Source organism: Aquarana catesbeiana, linkage group LG04 (assembly GCF_042186555.1).
Source record: "Aquarana catesbeiana isolate 2022-GZ linkage group LG04, ASM4218655v1, whole genome shotgun sequence".
In the NCBI taxonomy this organism is placed as follows: domain Eukaryota; kingdom Metazoa; phylum Chordata; class Amphibia; order Anura; family Ranidae; genus Aquarana; species Aquarana catesbeiana.
Window position 1 is genome coordinate 5708374 of NC_133327.1, and position 20825 is coordinate 5729198.

Sequence of the window (20825 nt, forward strand, 5' to 3'; positions counted from 1 at the left end):
CCTTCATGTATGTAGATGGCCTGGGTACAGCGGGATCTTAATATGTGTGGCCCATGGTTCCCAGACCCATTAAAATCGCTGTACCGTATCCCGTAGTTTTGCAACCGTCTGTTCTTTTTTGTTTGGCAGCCAAGGTTGATACTGTTGGTTCCAGGCTTTAGCTAGAGTAATCTTGGCTCCCAAGCACATGAAAAAGATAAGTTGCTGTGTGTTCCTAGAAGTGTTGTGCACCCTGTGGTTCAAAGAAAGAGGGTTCCCCTGATTGGATTTTTCCGGCACTTGCACAAAGAGTTATATAGAGTGAGAAAGTACACATTCATATATAGAATAAAACAATATTTATATTTATTTAAAGAGTTCTCATATTAAAAACAGTGCAAACATTTGCAAACAACGAAAACATATTATATAATAAACATGATTCAAGAAAATTCTGTATCTATTTCTGTTAGTAGATAACACTTAGATGGTGGGGTTCTTTTCAAGACCGACGCGTTTCGGGGTGCATTCTATTTCAGTCCTTCTTCAAGGGCATAGTTGAAAAGAAAAATTCATCTAAATTGATTAAAGAGATATAAATGATCAATTGCCATATATATCTATATGCCAATAGTCATTTGTAGGTTAAATGATCCATTGATCACCTACCTGCTGTGTTGTCGCTGATTTCTATGCAAAAGGATGATGACAATTAGAACAAGGAGCAAGGAGTGCTTGCAGAAGAAGTGGCGCTTGCTTTAGTGTTTGTAAATGGGGAATGCTGTTCTCTGGGTACTCTTATCACATGTATATTACTTCCCCAAAGAGGGGGGAAGGACGGGGGGGGGGTTTGTTTTTGTTATGTATATATAGCTTCACCTACCCCTGCCTTCCACGGATGCATGCAAGCCACAGCGGTATACTGGAGCGTGGAGGAACAGTCCTATAGATAAAAATCCACATAATTTAAATGAGTGATGGGTTCTCACTTAACAGAGAGAGCAGTAGTAATTTTTTATTTTTAATTAGTGTGTAAGATTAAATACATTAGTGATCCTAGATCTGGTATACTTTGGAAAAATAATTGTTGTGAAACAGTCCTAATATGCTATTATAGATAGAGAAAGTAGGTTCATGAGGATTATATTTATTTTATACTGTAGGCTCCCATCACATTAACCAATACAATGTATGTTTAAGGCGTGATGACAAAGAATTTTTTATACATATATACACGCATATACCTATATATACACATATACATATCTATGTGAATGAGAGATCACAGGTTCCTAGAGTAATGGCTCAGGTGTTGCATTTTAAATTTTAAAGATAGCAAGCACAATAGAAATAGTGGCAAGCAGAGAGAGTGTTTCACAAGTAATGCCCAGGTTTGTGGAGTAGAAGGGAAAATCCAAAGTTTAGATAGTAAGGAGGAAGGATTCTTTTACCTTGACTCAGACAGTATCCACAATTGGCCAGCCACACATCCCAGCATCCGGCAGGTACAGCGCCTGAGCTGGGAATGAGTGGGGCCAGTCTATATATAGGACGAGTTCCAATCAGCCGGCGCAATAATTGCGCTCAGCTGACTGGTGATACTCGTCAGCTGGAGAGCCTCACTATTGCTCCCTGAGACGGGGATGCGCGGCACCGCCCCTACTGCGCATGCGCGAACGCAGTTACGTTGGGGCGGCGTCACGCACACCCGTCCCACCGGCACGGAATGCCTCACCGGCGGACTGCGCATGTCCGCCGGAGTGGCAATATGGAGGCAGTAGGCATAGTTGTTATGTTGCCCTAGTAACCTCCTGAAATGCCGCCCAGCTAGGAATGCTGGGTGGCTTTTCCATGCCGGGCAACCGCTAGTGGCAGATGCACCCGGGGGGGGCCCGGGAGAGGCAAGCAAGGAAGCATTAACGTATTTGACAATTAAGTAACAACTAACATACTTCAAAAATCTATTAAAGATTTAGTAACATAGAAAGGGGAGCATACAATAGTATTTATAAGTCATATGTATAGGAAGGTAAGTAGAGAACAACAGGTATAGTGCATAGTTGCAAGTAATTGTACTTACAGATACTTTATATGAATGATCTATTTGTAGATGAACAAAAAAGGGGGGGCTGGTTCTTTTTGTAACTCTTTCAGGGGCTAAGAACAACATACATAATACAAGCTGTTATGGGTATATTATGACATTTATGACAATGAAACGTATGACATAGCTTATCTAGCTTCACGATGTATCTTATAGCAGACTCTAACCATAATTAAAGAATGAGTATATTACATGTCTCGGTATTAATATTGACATGTAGGCTAATGATTTCAGTAGATGTAAGGCAGACAAACAAAGCTCAGTTCACAGTTTATGTATCGACAGAAAGTCAATTGGTCCGTTGCAGCAATACAGCTTAAATAAACATTCACAGGGAATTTGGCAAACTGGACATATTGTTAAATTGGTACTTTTAGGCTATCTGCATGTCCGCATACACGTATCCACCCTGTGGTTCAGGAGGATATACAGAGGGTCTTGAGGAATTTGGGTCCCAGTGACCTTTTGAAGTAAATGGAGGAATTTGTTCCAGTAGCTTCTTATACGGGGACAAGTCCACCATATATGGAGCATCGTACCTGTATGCCCACAACCCCTGTAACATAGGGGTGAGGTATCTGGAAACATCCTGGAAAGTCTGTCAGGAACATAATACCATTAAGTGAGTACTTTAATGTTAGCTTTGATCAATGCGATGTTTAAGATACCTTTAGATGATCTACGGAAGGCTTGAAACCACTTGTCAGAGTCCAACTGGATGTCCAGATCTGCCTCCCAGGATCGGGCGTATGTCGTGGTGTCCGTTCTATTTGCCAGGGAAGTGTAAATAATGGAGATCCCACCCTTTTCGGGACCTATGTCAGAGCAGTATTGTTTGTATATAGTAGCTTTGGGGATGTTCAACTTGTCAGTCCAAAGTGTGTGGAGGTAGTGCCTTATTTGTGAAAGTCTGAACCTCTCAGAATCTGCCATTTCTAATTTGCTCAGGCAGTGGCCCAGTGAGATAGGGCCATTAGGTGTAAAGAAATGGCCTATTCTGAAAAGTCCTTTGTTCAGCCACCAGTGAAACGCGTGTATATTCATCCCCGGGGGAAAATTGGGATTATGGAATAAGTGTGCAAGGGGTCTCAGAGGAGAAATCAGTTGTGGGTGTTTGTGTAACTTATCACATAATGATAAGGAGTGAGACAATGTGGGAGCTAGAATGATAGGTCTGTGTTTTGGCATTCTCCAGACCAAGAAACCGAGCGTATGATGGGGAACTGCCTGCCTCTCTAGAGAGACCCAGTCAGGCCTGTGGTTCTTAGAATAAATTGTGGAAAATTGTGCCAATTGTGCTGCCTGATAATAGAGCCATAGGTTTGGAAATCCCAATCCGCCCTGGGTTTTAAGTCGGAGTAGGATATCTCTCAAAAACCAGTGACCTCGGTCTCCCCAGACAAAGCTGATAATCTTAGATTGTAGTTTAGTCAAGATAGATTTTTTAATGGGGATGGGGAGGGAGCGGAAGAGGTATAGTAGACATGGTAATAAAGTCATTTTTACTGTGTTCAGTCTGCCTAGCCAGGATAATCTTTCTTTTGACCATTTTGTTAGGTCTGCCTCTAATGAGCGGAACATGTTGGGAAAGTTGGCGACATATAGGTTGTCAATGCATTTGGTCAGTTTGATACCCAGGTAGGGGATTGCATCACCTGCCCATGTGAAGGTAAAGTGTTGTTTGAGTTGGTCTATTAGTTTTGTTTGTACGGAGATGTTTAGGGCTACTGATTTAGTTATGTTGACCTGGAGACCAGAAATGTAATCGGTAATCGGAATAATCGGAACACGTTGGGGGTGGAGATTAGTGGAGAGGTCAGGAATAGTAACATGTCATCGGCGAAGAGGGAACACTTATGTTCACCTTGGCCGCATTGAATTCCTTTAATGCTCGTACTCGTTCTTATAGCTATGGCTAATGTTTTGATCGCTATTGCGAAAATCAATGGCGATAGAGGGCAACCCTGTCTGGTTCCTTTATGGATGTCAAAGGACTCAGAGTAGTGACCCATTAAGGGTATCTGGGACCTAGGGTTAGAGTAAAGGGTATGTATTATTCTAAGAAACTTGGCTCCGAACCCCCAACGTTCCAGTATATCAAATAGATAGGGCCATGATACGGAGTCAAAGGCCTTCTGTTCGTCTAATGATAATAGGTAGCCTTCCTGATGAGGTCCCCCATCCCATTGGGATCTTAGAAGGGAGATTAGGTCAAAAGCTCTAAGGATTTGGTCCGGTCCCTGTCTCCCCGGGATGAAGCCCACCTGATCCCTATGAATATAGCTAGCTATTAAGCTGGACATCTGTTTGCTAGGATTTTTGTCATAATTTTCAGGTCGTTATTATTTAATGAGATAGGGTGGTAATTACCAACCTCGCTTATATCCTTCCCTGGTATGGGTATTACTGATATAAAAGCGGAATTTGCATCACTGCCCCAACCATATAACTATTTTCTTGCCGCTCAATTGCAGCACATAGGGGGATGCGAGACACAGGATTGGAAGGATTCTAGTGGTAAAATTATGCTACAGGACTGCTTGCACAAATCCTTGACAGAGGCACTGGAGGCTGGGTCACTACAGGACGGCCCCCCAACAAGCAGATTAGTTAACAAAGTTTGGCTGATGATTAAGCGGATTATGGAATATGAAGGGTTCACCGAATTTTCACCCATATGATACAATAAATTCTTGTATGAATTGGCGGCCTTGGAAAGGAATAGGGTTTTGGAACATTATGGTATAAATAGGCTGACACAGCTATACGCAAATAATAATAATATATTAAAATCTTTTACAGAGCTTAGGAGCATATATGGTATCCCAAAAAAAACATTCTACTGTTATTTACAGGTTAGACATGCCCTGGACAGCCAGTTTAAGAACTGCCCGCTTGTATGGTGTAAGGTCCCCCTCCTTGAAAGCATTGTTAGATCAAACAGCACTAAGGGCCAGATAGCAAAGGTGTATGGACAACTGGCTGAAAAGATGCTCGCCCCACAGGAGGCTATGGGAGTCAGGGCGAGATGGGAGGCAGATGTGGGGGAGATTACAGACCTCCAGTGGAAGAAGATTCTGGAGTATGGCCCGCTGGTATCTGTCTCTCCGTCGCAGCAAGCCTCACATCTCCTCCTGCTGCATAGAGCTTACTACACCCCAAAAAGATTATATAAATTTGGTAGCAGACAAGATGATAAATGTCCCAGGTGTCAGGATACAGGAGACCTTATCCATATGATGTGGCGATGCCCAAAACTAGCAAGGTACTGGGGGGAGATAGTAAAAATCATAGGAACAAGGTGGAAAATGAAAATAGCCTTGGAAGACAGGTTATGCATCCTTGGCCTAATTGGGGAGCACATACTGGATACCAGTACCAATACCGCGGTGCGGAGATGCCTCTACCAGGCTAGGAAACTGATAGCCCAGTGCTGGCTCTCTGCTACTCCTCCAACCCCGGAAGAGTGGATTGAAGTGATAAATAAGATGGTATGGACAGAAAAGACAACGTACATTAGAAGGGGTTGTTATGGTAAATTCATAAAATTATGGAGACCATGGTTAGAAAGTCTGGGCTTCTCCCTTTGAGAAATTGAGGAACCTAAACCTTGACTTAAATAGAGGTGTATGGGTGAACAAGGAGGAATAGGGGGGGGGACTCGGACTGAGGAAACCTACTACTCGGTTGGGAAACCCTCCCTGTCAAGCCTATTAACTGGATTGGGTGGGGGGAGGGAACTTCGGGGTGGGTTTTGGGTGGGAGGGGGGTGGGTAGATATAATTCGATAGAGGGAAGGGGTGGGGAATAGAGTAAATAAAGGGGGTAAAACTAAAGTATTATGTATTTATAGCTAACCTATGCAGTGTTTATTAGTTACCTATTTATAAACTGGATGTATAAAAAAAGGGAAAGGAATATGCCTGCATTGGTATGCGTGTTTTGTATTAAACTTTTTGTTAATAAAAAAAAAAAAAAAAAAAGACAGGGGGGCTCCATCCCCGGGAGAGTTAAAGAACCGAGCCATGTACTGTAAGGCACCAGTTGGGAGCCAAATTTCTTATATAAATAATAGCAGACCGAGAAGCCGTCCGGCCCCGGGGCTGAGGCTAGTTTCAGTTTAATAACTTCTGTTATTTCATCTGTGGAGAAGGGTTTGTCTAGTACTGTAGTTCCTGATGTGATCTCTGTAGATGGGGTAAATTGAGGTCTTGGAGGAACGTGTCCCTGGCCTTGGAGCACGTGTGGGGTAAGCTTTCATATAATCGTGAGTAGAGGTCATGAAGGAAGTCCATGATTCCTATAGGATTTTGTGTTAATGTGCCCGTTTTGGAGCAAATTTTGGGGTAGACTAAGGTACGTGTCCTCAGGCTTAGTTTAGCAGCCAGTTTAGAGACTATCCTGTCCTTTTGGTAGTAAAAACATGCCCCTGTCCATCTGAGATGTTTTTCGGCTGAGGTGGTGAGAGAGAGGTTTAAACTAACTTTAGCCGAGTCGAGCTTTGCCAAGCTGTCCGGGGTGGGGTTGCTTTTATGGCGTTTACTGAGCAGACAGAATTCTTCCATTAGCTGCTGTATTTCTGCCCTACTTTCCCATCTAAGTCGGGATGAAAGTTGGATGAGTTTCCCTCTCATCACAGCTTTATGTGCCGCCCATAGGGAGCCTGGCGAGATCGACCCGGTGTCATTTTCCATGAAGTATTCAGTCAAAGCTTTTTCTAATAATGAACAGTGAGCAGGATTGCTCAGAAGTGCTTCATTAAGACGCCATTTGAAGGGTCCCCTTACCCCCAGATTTTGGAGGTTACTACCCTTGGGATCAGTAGTGATGGGACGAAGATATGATCTATCCTAGAGTGTGTATTGTGTGGGGCGGAATAGTGCGTATAGTCCTTGGTTCGGGGGTTCATTTCCCCCCAGATATCGACTAGGCCATGAGATTGAATGGTTTGTGCCACATGAAGGCTACGTCTGGGTGGCCTTTTAGCTTTTGGATGTAAGGGGTTGGACTTGTTTAAGGAGAGATCAAATGGAGTGTTGGAGTCGCCCCCCCAGTATCACCGTGCCCAGGAAATGAGGCTTCAGGGTCTTAAGGAGGTTTGTGAAGAATGTATCTTGATGTGTGTTTAGGGCATAGTATGAAACAAACGTGTATGACTCCCCGTTGATTGTGCCAGTAACTAAAATGTATCGACCTTCAGGGTCCTTAATGGTGTATGAGAAGCGTGTTTTGTTTGAAAAACAGACCGCCACCCCTCTCGTTTTGTTATCTGCATTTGCTAAGTGGAAGTGAGTGAAGCCTTTGTGTAGGAACGTGGGATTATAGGAGGCTGGGAAGTGTGTCTCCTGAAGCAGAGCTACATCTGCTTTCAATGTGTGTAGTTGTTGCATTATTTTTCGTCTTTTTACGGGAGAGTTGAGACCCCGCACTTTGTGTGAGAAGATCCAAAGTTTTGGATCTGTTTGTGGGGAGTCAGACATGGTGCGAATGGTGGTAGAGTGCTTTGCGGAAGATTATCTTACCGGTCACTGAAGCTTTCCCTGACAGATAGGAGATGACCCGGGCATCGTTCCGTTCTAGTCCTGAGTACCAAAAAGGAGGAGATACAGTGAGACCCTGTAACCGAGGGAGGGGGTGGGGAGAGGGAGGAAGGAGAGAAGAGGGAAGGGAGAGCATAGCGAGACATGAAACAGAAGAAAGAGAGAGAAGATGCGTTAGAGAATACAGTATACAATAACATCCCAACCCCACCAGGGCCAGGGAGGGACCCATCCCTGCCTAGTCCTTTACCAGAAGGAAACCCGAGACATCCCAAAGAGGACGTGTAAGTCTGGCTCCAACAGAGGAAAAAAAAAGAAGTTCTCCTATCGGGGTCAAAGGGAGGCGCACTATGACCACTCCAGTTACCCCAGCTTGAGAGGTCAACTATAACATTATAAATATCGTAAAGTCTGAGCCCTGTTGACAGAGAATTAGAACACATTTACGACCATTTGATCCCTCCCACTCTCCCCCACTAGACAACATGCTCCATCGTAGCAAGAAATATTTAGGGGTGACTGGCGCGATGTTGGCGCCTGTCACCTGCCATGAGGAAGGGCGAGACAGGCGTCCACAGTAGTGTTGCTATCATGGGAGGAGTCAAATGATCCATTTAGGAGAGGGAGGTCCCCCCCAGGAGAGATTCCACTGTTCCCCAGGCTCTAGAGCCAAAAAGGTGACGTATCAACAGTATGGAACCAGGGGACAGGGCATAATGTTTGTGGATGAAACGAGCAAGGAAAGTTAGATAACTGATTAACATAGTAGAATAGCCAGTAGGTAAGGGCTATCTGCTATGAATAGACAGCGTGTAAGTAACTAAATAAAAACAGGGAACCCGGATAACTTGGATATTGCAGAAAGAGTCAATTGTTGGAAACAGGAAACCCCCTGAGGAACTAGGGGCCAATCCCGAGGTGCACTCGAGCTAAACAAAACGTCATTTCCATGGTGGAAGTTAGGCCTCAAACTCAGTTCCAAAGGAAGTCAGTAGTGTAGAGAGGAGTTGACAATGCAGGCACAATCTCATGGTGGAAAGGACTCTCGCAATCTTTTGGGATGTTGTTTCTGCCACACCTGGGACAGGAGGCTAGTCGGCGAAGGTCGTTTGGTGGAAGGCGCTCCTCTGTTGGCGGAGAGTGATGGCAGTTCCTGGGAGATCAGCCCTCAGTTGTAGTAGGAGTCGCTCGCCCTCAGGAAAAGTGGAGAAGCTGTACGGTTTGTTGCGGTAGGAGAAGTGTAGGCAAAGCGGGAAGGCCCATCTGTAGGTGATATCTTTGCCTGTCAGGGCAAGGAGCAGCGGTTTCAGCACCCTTCGCTTTTGCACCGTGTAAGGAGAAAGATCTGCAAAAATTTGAATATGATGACTCATGATTGACAGTTTCTCGGTCGATCGGGATAGCTTCATCACTTCTTCTTTAACCCGCATAGAAGTGTGGTTTCACTATAATGTCCCTTGGAAGCCTGTCGGAGCGAGGTGGTTGTAATGCTCTGTGGGCTCTGTCAAGTTCCGTGTGGTGTACTGGAATGTTAGGTATTAGGGTTTTGATGAAGTCCTGGACCACTAAGTGAATATCTTTAACGGATTCAGGGAGACCCCTGATTCGGAAATTATAACGTCTTGATCTGTTCTCAAGGTCATCCATTTTGGAGGTGGCTACCTCAAGTTGGTCCTGGAGCTCCTGTATTCTGTCAGTATTCTGATTTATTCTCAGTGCTGCTTGATCCGATTTCTGCTCTATCGCCTCAATTCTGGAGCCTATCTGCTGCAGATCCGCATGTATGGAGGCTGTGATTTGGGCAGCAGCGTGTGAGAGGCCTCTTGTCAGCATTTGAGAGAAGGCTGCCATCATGGAGGGGAAATCTGTGGGGGGAGAGAGAGGGATCCCTGACATCTGTATCCCATGGGTCTGGACTGTACAGCAGATCTTGCTGTGGGGTGAGGACGAACCCTCCCAATGTTCTCCCAATCAGGGATTCAGTTGAAGCGGATGAGGGGGCCCCCTGTTGTGGAGTACTCACTGCGGCATCTGTCAACTGGGAGGCCAGGGGAGCAACCTGGTCCTGGTCGACTATGGACTCTGCAGCACTGGCTGTGTCTCGTCGCGGCCACCATTTTGGAATGGCCAGGCCGCGCCGCTGCTTGCTCGAGTTCAGGGGTTAAATTCCTCCGGGCCGAGCCCGTGTTCATCAGTCTGGTGCTTGTAGAGTCCCCGGTCGGCTGATGTTTTTGCCGGACCGGAACGAGGGCTCAGGCAGCTGTGCTGGGGGTCGTTAGGCCGGAGTGGAGCTCCCGGTCTATGCGGCCATGTTGGACGCTACCGCGTATGCGCCTGGTGGGGTTTTTTCATATTGGATTGTTTACTAATTAATAATGAATAATATATAAATGGATACTGGCGCCAATGGTAAAACAAAAAGGAGAGAGGGGTTGCTGCACCTGAAATTAGATTATTAGATAGATTATTATTTAAAAACTAATGAGGAAAAAATTATGTGATAAAGGGCACTCCCAAAACAATCACTATAAGTGCAAAAAGTGATCTAAGCAAATAATATATACCGGTATGCATTTGTTATCGTGTATAGACGTGTATTAGTGAATTGCTTCACTTCAAACATGTGCACACATGTTACAGAAAAATTTGATTGATATGTTTTTTGATTGCTCAAACAAATACATCATGAAAAGTTCAAAGCAGCTCAAGAAATCTTTTTAGATGATTCCGCTCCAACATCATGTGAAAAATAAAATCTGTGTTTCAAATAATATTTGTGACTTTTCACCCAAAGTGACAACAAAATGCGGTCACCAGATGGCTCTGGCCAACAAGTGACGATAAGACATAAAGTAACTCCTCAATTCCTGAAAACCATTCAAAGATCTCCTTCCAATCGATTGTTTACATGTGTGGTGAACTTGGTCGAATGAACCCGGGACCAACCAGATCAAATCCTTAGTGTCTATCCTCCGCTGCAATCTCCCACATCTGCAAATCAAGCTCCGCCAAAAAGAACCAAGGAAGGCAGATATAGTGTAGTAACGCTTGTTTATTGTTAAAAATTGTCACTTACAATTTTTCCAGCAGGGGAGTGCATCATTATATCGGGAACACCAAGTGCGGTGGAAGTCCGTTCAGACAGCGCTATCTGACCAGCGGTGTATACTATGCATTAGGCAACCCCCCAGCGGAAGTGACGTGGAGTGCTTGTCAGACCTAGCTTCTATGCATTTCATGTTCCAGCACGTGTCATCAGGAAGTGGGGCTAGTTTTTTGGCATATTGTACGAATGTAAAAGAGAAGCCCATGTTGTTAATATTACAGTGCACTACAAAAGAGTCTATGGATGTAGGAGGCCATCCCATATGATTACAACATTGTCAATGCAGCAACCATAGATGATAATATGTGCACCATAAGGATTGTTGGTCCAGATATATTGTTGTTCCTACAGACCCATGGTAAGGTTGGCATAACTCAGATCAAAATTTGCTCCCATGACTGGTCCATGAGTCTGTAGGTAGAACTCCCCATCTAACTCAAAATAATTGTAAGTAGGGAAATATTCTAAGGCTTCCAGAATGAAATTGACCCGTCTCTGATTAAGAAGGTGGGGTCCTCATTCAAAAGATATGGTGCTGCTTTGAGGCCCACCCCATGAGAGATGGAAGAGTATAACGAATAAATGTCCAACGATAGCCAATGATATGTGGGTTCCAAAAAATAGTGACTTATACCCTGTACACACGATCGCACATTCCGACAACAAACCCACATATCATCTGATTCATTAAAATTGTCCTGCTGCTGGCCAGTTTTACACTCCTACATAATCTGCAGTCTTTCCGTTATTAATGAGAGCCTGATAGAAATTGTCCAGCAGCAGGACAGTGAAAACAGGAATAGACACAGCAAGCTACTAGACAAAAACTATTCAAGATGAATTGAAATAGACTTTAAAAAGATTCATCTTTAACCACTTGCTTACTGGGCACTTAAACCCCCCTCTTGCCCAGACCAATTTTCAGCTTTCAGCGCTGATGCACTTTGAATGACAATTGCGCGGTCATACAACACTGTACCCAAATGAAATTTGTATCATTTTTTCCCCACAAATAGAGCTTTCTTTTGGTGGTATTTGATCATCTCTGCGGTTTTTATTTTTTGTTAAAAAAATGAAAAAAATACTATTTAAAAAAAAAAAAAATTATATTTTTTTATATTTTGTTATAAAATTTTGCAAACAGGTAATTTTTCTCCTTCATTGATGTACGCTGATGAGGCTGCACTGATGGGCACTTATAGCCTGCACTGATGGGCACCGATGGGCTGCACTGATAGGCACCGATGGGCTGCACTGATGGGCTGCATTGATGGGCACCGATAAGGCTACAAGGGTGGACACTGATAGGTGGCACTGGTGGGCACTGAGAAGTGACACTGAGAGATGGCACTGATGGGTGGCACTGAAGGGCATTGATAGGTGGCACTGGTGGACCCTGAGAAGTGGCACTAATAGGTGGCACTGATAGGTGGCAGTGATGGGTACTGATAGGTGGCAGTGATGGGCAATGATGGGTGGCAATGTTGGGCACTGATCAGCACTTATGGGTTACACTGATGGGCAGCACTGCTAGGTGGCACTGATGGGGCACTGATTGGCACCACTGGTGGGCATTGATAGGTGGCACTCATGGGCATTGATAGGTGGCACTGGTGGGCACTGGCAGGTGGCACTGGCAGTTGGCACTGGCAGGCGGTAATTGTGGGCACAGGCAGATGTGCCTCATAAGCTGGTGAGGAGAAAAAAAATGATTACCAAGCTTTTGTTTACATCACGTGATCAGCTGTCATTGGCTGACAGCTGATCACGTGGTAAGGGGTCGGGATCGGCCCCTTACTCGGTTCTGTGATCACCCGAGTCTCAGTGATTCGGTGATCACAGCGCGCGCAGCACGCCTTGCATGGGGCGCGCGGGAAGCGAGAAAAGGGGAGAATGTCTATTGACAGCCTCCCGGAAATTCAGGTCCGTGCTGTAGCCACCATTCGGCTATAGCATGGACGCCAAGTGGTTAAGTTAAGGTTCACAAACCCTTTGAGAATCAAACCTGGGCAGATTCACCTATCATTAATCTTCATCTATCAGTTTTCTCCATTGATTTCTCATGGAATCTGATATACTGTATATTAAATAAAACATTGTTTTTCAAATCTATTAAAAAAAAAATTCTAATTAAAATTATTTTTTTCACTAAAACTTTTTTTTACTCCATCAGGCCCATGCCTCCATATTACCGGTATTTTCTGACTATCCGTTTTGCCATCGATGAAATTAATAAAGACCCAACAATTTTACCAAATATAACTCTGGGATATCATATGTATGATTCGTGTGCTAATAATAGGAAAGCTGTGAAAAGTGTCTTACAGATCTTATCTGGACCAGGACAAACGGTGCCAAATTATTCCTGTAGGAAACATGGCAACTTAGCTGGTTTTATTGGGGACCAAAACTCTGTAACCACAGTGAACATTGCACATATACTGGCTTTGTATAGATACACACAGGTATGGAAATAGTATCTCTGCAACTCTGGTTTTACCTTTAATCTCTAAAGCCCATCTTTTTATTTTTACGCCAATATTTTTACCTGGTGATCCTGCCAGTAACACATTTCCTGTCTTAGAGTGAATATGCTCACTCATTGAACTGAATCTATAGAGGACCAGCATGCCTTTTAGAACAGGAAATGTTTTAAGACTTCAGAACACTCCTCATCAAATAGGGGGAAAGTATGCTGTAATCAGATAACTGGGAACAATGTATACTAAGAAGGGTGGAGCACAGGCTAACCAATGTGAGACAGTGCCCAGGCATAGCAGTCAATCACTTGGCCCATCCACTGTTACAAGGATGGGGGAGTAATGCCTATGATTTAATGGATCTCCAAGATTTCTGGTTTCAGTGCCAGCTGTTGAGGAGAAAGTGGCTTTGTGGGAGCACCAGTAAGGGCAGTTCACAGGGCTTAGGAGATAGTCTTTGCAGGGACAGGGTCACTTCCATGGCAGTGTCCTATTTTGGCATGGTGACACTCTCCTAAAGTGTAATTATGCAAAAATCTAATTGATTTGAGGAAAAATGTCAAGTGTTAGGTTGCTACAGTATATGGGTACATTTTCAAAAAAATCCAATAACTCTATATTATAGGTCAGTTATGGTGCAACCAGTGATATTCTCAGTAACAGAAACACCTACCCAACATTTTTCCGGACGGTTCAAAGTAACCAGGCCATTTTTTTCATATTATCGGGTCTTCTCCAATACCTTGGCTGGACATGGATTGGAGTTATATCTTCTGATGATGACAGTGGTAATGAGGAAACCCAACTTCTGACCCAATATCTAACCATGAAGAGTATTTGTGTTGCCTACATGATAAAGATAAAGCCAGACATTATGAGTGTTACAGAGAAAATTTTTAGAAATAGCATTGAGATCATTAGAAAGTCATCTGCTCAGGTTATAATTCTTTGTGGGACCTTTTCTTCATTTATGGCTGATCTTTTAAAAGAAGTAAGGCATGTGATCTGTGATAAGACATTTGTTTTTGGACCAGTATTTGCCTCTAAAACATTTCTTGTGGAAAATTACAGAGAAGCCCTTGAAGGGAGTTTGGCTGTAGAATTTTATAATCTCCCTGTTCCATGATATGAAGAGTTTCTTTGACAGTTTTCAGGTTGTGAACCATCCTCAAGACTCATTACTGCAACACATATGGCTGCTATATGTACACTGTTCAGGAATAAATGAGCCATGTAATAAATTTTATAGTAGAATATATAAGTTAAATCTTTACAACTGCTCCGGCACTGAACGTGTCACTAAATTCATTAGTTTTAATAGTCCGGGTGTAACTGATCGAGTTTATAGAGCAGTTTATTCATTGGCTCATGCTCTACACAATGTGTATCTGTCTCCAGGTAGACGGATTCAAGATAAAATAACCTGGACACATAACTACCCACATCAGGTAAGCACTGACTGTATTATGAAAATTAAGTACTTAGCATATGATGTACAGTATCTATATTCTGTGTAGCTATAGATAGTAGATCAATTATAGATAATATATTAGATTTTATCTTAATATATTAATATTATTTTTTTCAAACAATTCTAGATCATCCTTCAAATATTCTTTTTTTCTAACAAATTCACACAATAATGTGCGAAGATGATAATCGGAGTTATGAATACTTTTGTCTTACTGTCTAACCACTAGGTGGTTTATTGCAAGTGGTGCAACCTGGGGAAAGATATAAATAGTTGGAATGATCTTGGAAGGTCTCTTCTAGGGATGAGCTTAGAATGTTGGCTGTTTGAACATTGAGTCAAAATCCAAAGTTTTCAGACATTTGGTGGGAACTGCTCCGTTGAACATCACATAATTGAAAACAACTATCATTGGCCAAAGTCTTGTACTTGACCTATGGTCAGCTGCATGACATTGGCCAGTGATGGTTTTGTACAATGTTGCAGCCCACACAATAATCTAGTTTGCTTTTATATTATTTTATAGCTTACTACCAGCAGCAGTAACCCAATATGGTTAGTTTGCACCGCCCCAAAAAAGGCTTAATTAGGTTAGTTTTGGACAATTGTTTGGTGTATTAGTGACAGACCATAATTGAGCGCTGGAAGAGCCAGGCACTATATATATAAAATCCATCAGTACTGCATGTACTTTGAAAAAAATTTAACTAACACTATCAACTTCATAAAAAAAAAGAGCCAAACAATGTAAAACATGTCACATGACATGTCACTACATGTTACAGTTGAGAGTTTGGTCTTAGCCTTTTTTACATTTTGGCAGTATATAGAGAGGAGGCTTAGTCATTAGGATGAGCAGAAACTAAAGATCATAAGTAAACATACAATTCCTGAATAACCCCCTTTGTTTCCCCACATGATTGACAGAGGTATGAAGAAGCAAAATCCAAAAGCAATATTGAGAGACTTGTAGAAGGCCTTCCAAAAATGACTATAGTTACATTTTTCGGACTCAGAGAGTGCGATGGAACCCTATGGGGGCAGAAGAGGTCACAGACAAAGATGGAAATCAAGTCAGGAATAGAGTGAAGGCCAGGAGTAAAAAAATTAAATGAGCCATCTTGGAAAATCATTCAATGACAACTCATATTCCAGCATTGTTTTTTTGAAGGTGTGTAGCACCCTCTACCTTTAGGTAGCTGCTATAATAAGCTAATATAAAAATAAGGCAAATTTAGACAGGCCTGTGCTCTAGGCTAGGCCTGTATGTTTTGATTTAGGGCTGGGAGTGATTAGAGTAGCAGTGGGTGTGATCACCTGTGCTTTGACTCTAAGGCGCCTCCTCTGCTTTCAGGAAGATTGTTCTGGAACAGAGGTTGGACCTGAGGTTGGAGTGGAAGGCAGCTCATGTGAGGAGCTCTGACCAATCCCTACTCGTTATTGACAGCGGTCTGGCCTCCCTTATAAGCTGAGGTCACATGCTGCTGGGGTGGATTCTGGCAGGCTGGAGAAAGGAGAATGGAGTTTTAGGCAACTGCAGCAGGGCGTCCCCAGGTGGGGGACGCGCCGAACACGGGGGAGGAACAGAGAACTTCTGAGTTACCATGGACTTGGGGCACGAGAAGGTCAGTGTGCATACTACAGTGGAGAACTGGAACAAGAGGAAGACAGTGGAGAGTAGTGCAGATTGCTGCGGCCGGGGAGCACAGTAATTGCAGTTTGGACTGGCTGGGAGCAGTAGTCCGTATATTGCCATGTGCTGCCAAATTGCTAGGCCATCAGGGAGAGGTACCGCATATCTCTGGCCTAGTAGAGCACTCAGGTAATATCATCCAAGAGACTGTGTATCTACTAACAATCACCGAGCCGCTGGGGAGAGGTACTGTATACCTCTGGCTTAGTGATTTGCCCAAGCAACACCATTCAGAGACTTTGTGACAGTAATGACTTTACAATCAGTAAGCTGGGATTATTCAGAGTGATCCCTTTTTGTCTTACTGGAAGTGAAGTGACAGGAATCTAACAGTTTGCAGTACAGGATTTGTATAGGAGAAGAGAAGTTCAAGAGTGTGATACTCTGCAAGAGCCAGTGCAGAGGAGGAGGAGCAATCGTCTGCAGTGGTGATACAGGGGAAAAGACTGTGAATGGGAGAAGTGCATCGTTTTCAGGGCTGAATTTATTAATCAATGCTCCATAAATGTGATGGCAAGTCAATAAGTGCTATGGGCATCCCATATCTTCCTTTACCCCAACCAAGTTGTGTCCCTCAATAAACAAAGCAAAGCCACACAAATGACTGCTCATTGTCTCAGAAGTGATAGATGGGGGTCTGGCAGCAGGGTGATTTGGTGGATGTTTGTTACTAGTAGCAACCAATGGCTACAGGTGGAAGATTCATGAAAATGTCCATGACTACGTTAGACCAAGGTTCATTAGAATCAGGTAAGGGCACAAAGACGAGCAGTGGCTTGAGTAGAGGACTTGAACTTTAACATATTCTTGAACATCAGAATGAAGAGTAGGCTCGTCTTGGATTCATCTGGCATTCTGCAAATACAGCAGATTTTTGTGATCAGTTAAAATGGCTATGTAATGTGGAGAGCTTTCCAGGCGGTGGCACTATTCTTCTAAAAGTTAGATTGCAAGGAGTTCCTGACCATAGACAGTGTAATTTTTCTCCGCCAGGAAAAATGTCTTAGAGAAGAAAGCACATAGTTGATGTTTATCTTCAGAAGATTGGAGAAGCACAGGTACTACTCCTATTGAGGAGATCTTTACCTCAAGAAAGAAGGGTATCGTGACTGTGCTTATTTTTGGTGGGGATCTTTCTTATTGCTCTCTTTAGGTTGTCATAAATCAAATGAGATTAAACAACAAAGCAAAGTCATGAGCCATATCCAATTTCCAACATTTTGCATACATATACAATGATTACATTTGTTGTGTATTTTATACTTTTAATTAAAAAATATTAGATTATTTATTGGATTAGATAAGTCTCTGTAATTATTTTGTAGCCTCGTAAATTTCTTGTCCTTCCACAATAGCCAGTCACAGGCTGCTTTCTGCGGAAGCACCAGAACTGTATCAAGTGTCTCTTTTTTCATTTATTAGCTTCACTATTGGGTCAAAAATCTGAGAAGCTTAAAGGGAGATCTCCTTTTTCATGAAAATGGGGAATTAATCACAACATTCAAAATTGTGAACTGGAAGACCTTAAACAATGGTTCTATAATTTTAAATCGAGTTGGCAGGACCTTTATGACAAATGGATCTTGGCAGAATTTCTCCATCCGGGCTGAGAAAATATTGTGGAAAAGTAGAATTAATAAGGTTAGAGTTGGTGTTAACATTCCATAGGAAATTGTTGTTATCCTGAGACAAAAAAAAGAAAATCAGTCATATTAGTTGAAGAAAGCCAATAGGAACATAACACTTTCTAGCAGAATTATGTTTAGGACAGCAGAACCCTTTGAAGAAGCTGATTATTGTTTCTTAACAAATCCAACAAACCAATTTATTCCTCTTTAAAAGGATAACTCCAGCCAAAAATAAGATAAAAAGGAATAGCCAAAAGAAATATAAACAAATAAAACTAGTTTTTGCTACAATATTCAGCTTCAATCCAGAGATTTGCTTTGGTTTACTTTTGCCTCGTTTCCATTGAGTGGATCGGTTCGGGTCGGTTCGGTACGGTATGCTATTTTGAGTGTTTCCATTATGAAAGCGGACCATACAACCGAAACCATACCGCTCCATTCAGGGTCCTGCTTCAGATGTAGGGCCATAGAAAATGGAACAGTTTGGTTAGGGCGGAGCTACTGGCGTCACACGATACATTCCACTGATTGGCTGACAGAAAAACCTCAATGCTGATGTCAAAGAACAAACAAACACCATGTCGTTGTTCAGCCCATATAAAAGAGAAGGATACCCGCAAACAACAGGAGGCTTTTGTCATCTCATGAACTATCTACTTTCTTAAGTATAATTGGTAATAGCGTTATTCAGAGTGAGCTTGATGGATCAGTAAGAAATTAAAAGGTGTATAAAGATATTTCTCAGCGGATGGCAGCCGAGGGATTTGAACGCACGTCGGGTCAGTGTAGAGCAAAGCTGAAGAAGCTTAAAGGCCAAAATAAAAAAATTAAGGACAACAACAGCCGTAGTGGAAACAGCCGGAGTACTTGGAGGTGGTATGATGCCATGGACGCCATTTACAGTCATAGGCCAGCAAACCAAGGCAGGGAGGGAGCTCTGGACTCCTTGGTGTCCTGGGTCAGCTTGTTCAAGTGCTTGGAGCCAGTCGTGATCCCAGGTCACCACCCAGACAGTATTGCCTTTCATGCAGCACAGGACATGTACACTTGTACACATTTTGTTAAAAAAATTTTAGTTAGGTTTTTGTAAAAAAAGCTTATTTTTTTTATATATTTTTCACATTTTGACTTTAAGAATATATTGAAAGATTATTTTTTTGTGAAATAAAAAACATGAGAGACTTTTTAGAGTATGTCTGATTTAGTGTAACACTTTATTAAAAATAGCAATACTTTATTAAAACTTTTAAAAACGAATGGTAAGAAATTAAACGTTGAGGTGCCGCATCAGAGCCTGACTTATTTCACTGCACTCTTCTTCCATATCCTGTGCTGCTATTACTAGTACTGGCTCTTCTGAAGATGTATTCCAATCCTGGTGGAAATCTCCTCCATGACTTTCACAAAGATTGTGAAGAGCACAGCAAGTAATCACCATGGATTTGGCAAGTTTAATGTCACTGTCATTCCTCTTCATAAGACACCGCCATCTACCCTTAAGTCTTCCGAAAGCATTTTCCACTATGACCTGTGCCCTGGATGTTTTCTTGTTGTAGGTTTGCTGTTCTGGTGTCAGGCGGCCATTGCCAGGAAATGGTTTCAGGAGCCAATTTTGTAAAGGGTAGGCAGAGTCCAGAGCACATAATAGCCAACATTCACCCCACAAATGTTCTTAGTGCAAACAGGGTACAGGCCTCCCTGGCCAACTCAATCCCAAAATGTGGACAATCTTAGAACCCGAGCATCATGCAAACTCCCAGGCTTTCCTACATTCACATTCCAGAACAGTCCTTTTCCATCCACTGCTCCCTGGAGGATAATGGAATGCCAGCCTTTTCTGTTGATGTAGTCAGTGTGGTATTCTTGTGGTGCTATTATTGGTATGTTTGAGCCATCAATAGCACCAACACACTGTGGAAGGCCCCATCTGTTCCCCAAAGTAGTCAGCCATGTCTTTAAGCTTTTCCCTGTCCGGAAAATGAACAATTTCAGGAGTTAGCAATGTGCAGACAGCCTTACAGAAGTCCTGCACATACCGGCACACTGATGATTTACTGACACCAAAAAAGGTGACCTATACTTCGGTATTCACAGTGCAATGGCAACTCTTTTCCTCACAGGCAAACTGGCTCTAAAGTTGGTGTTTTGCTTCTCCATCACTGGATGTAGCTTTGCACAAAGGTATGAGATGGTTTCCTCAGACATTCTGAAATTGTGCACCCACTGTGTGTGTGTGAATCCCGGGACGGTCATATCCCACCACTCATTGGCGCGGGGAAGAGCCCAAATGACTGGTCAGCCACGCTGCTTTGACAAAAGGAGAAGCATCTTAAAAAAAAACACAGATGGTAACAGATCACAAAAAATACAACATATTCATACAACATATACATTTTTCATTATTCTTGGTAAGTGTGTCAGGTAGTTGGGTCAGTGTGTGTGTGTGTGTGTGTGTTTCACGTAGGTGGGTCAGTGTGTGTGTGTGTGTGTGTCAGGTAGGTGGGTCAGTGTGCGTGTGTGTCAGTTAGGTGGGTCAGTGTGTGTGTGTCAGGTAGGTGGGTCACTGTGTGTGTGTGTGTGTGTCAGGTAGGTGGGTCAGTGTGTGTGTGTGTGTGTGTCAGGTAGGTGGCTAAGTGTGTGTGTGTCAGGTAGGTGGGTCAGTGTGTGTGTGTCAGGTAGGTGGGTCAGTGTGTGTGTGTGTGTGTGTCAGGTAGGTGGGTCAGTGTGTGTGTGTGTCAGGTAGGTGGGTCAGTGTGTGTGTGTGTCAGGTAGGTGGGTCTGTGTGTGTGTGTGTGTGTCAGGTAGGTGGGTCAGTGTGTGTGTG

The 20825-nt window shown here is 43.1% G+C and overlaps 1 protein-coding gene across 1 annotated transcript in view; it reads left to right on the forward strand.

Moving 5' to 3' along the window:
• The window catches only part of LOC141141106 (vomeronasal type-2 receptor 26-like), a 46353-nt gene that overhangs the window by 10237 nt on the left and 15291 nt on the right, over nt 1-20825 (forward strand). The window contains exons 4-7 of the mRNA XM_073628815.1: nt 4939-5178; nt 9262-9434; nt 12903-13194; nt 13835-14200. Coding sequence (XP_073484916.1) covers nt 4939-5178; nt 9262-9434; nt 12903-13194; nt 13835-14200 — 1071 coding nt within the window. The remainder of the gene's footprint in view (nt 1-4938; nt 5179-9261; nt 9435-12902; nt 13195-13834; nt 14201-20825) is intronic.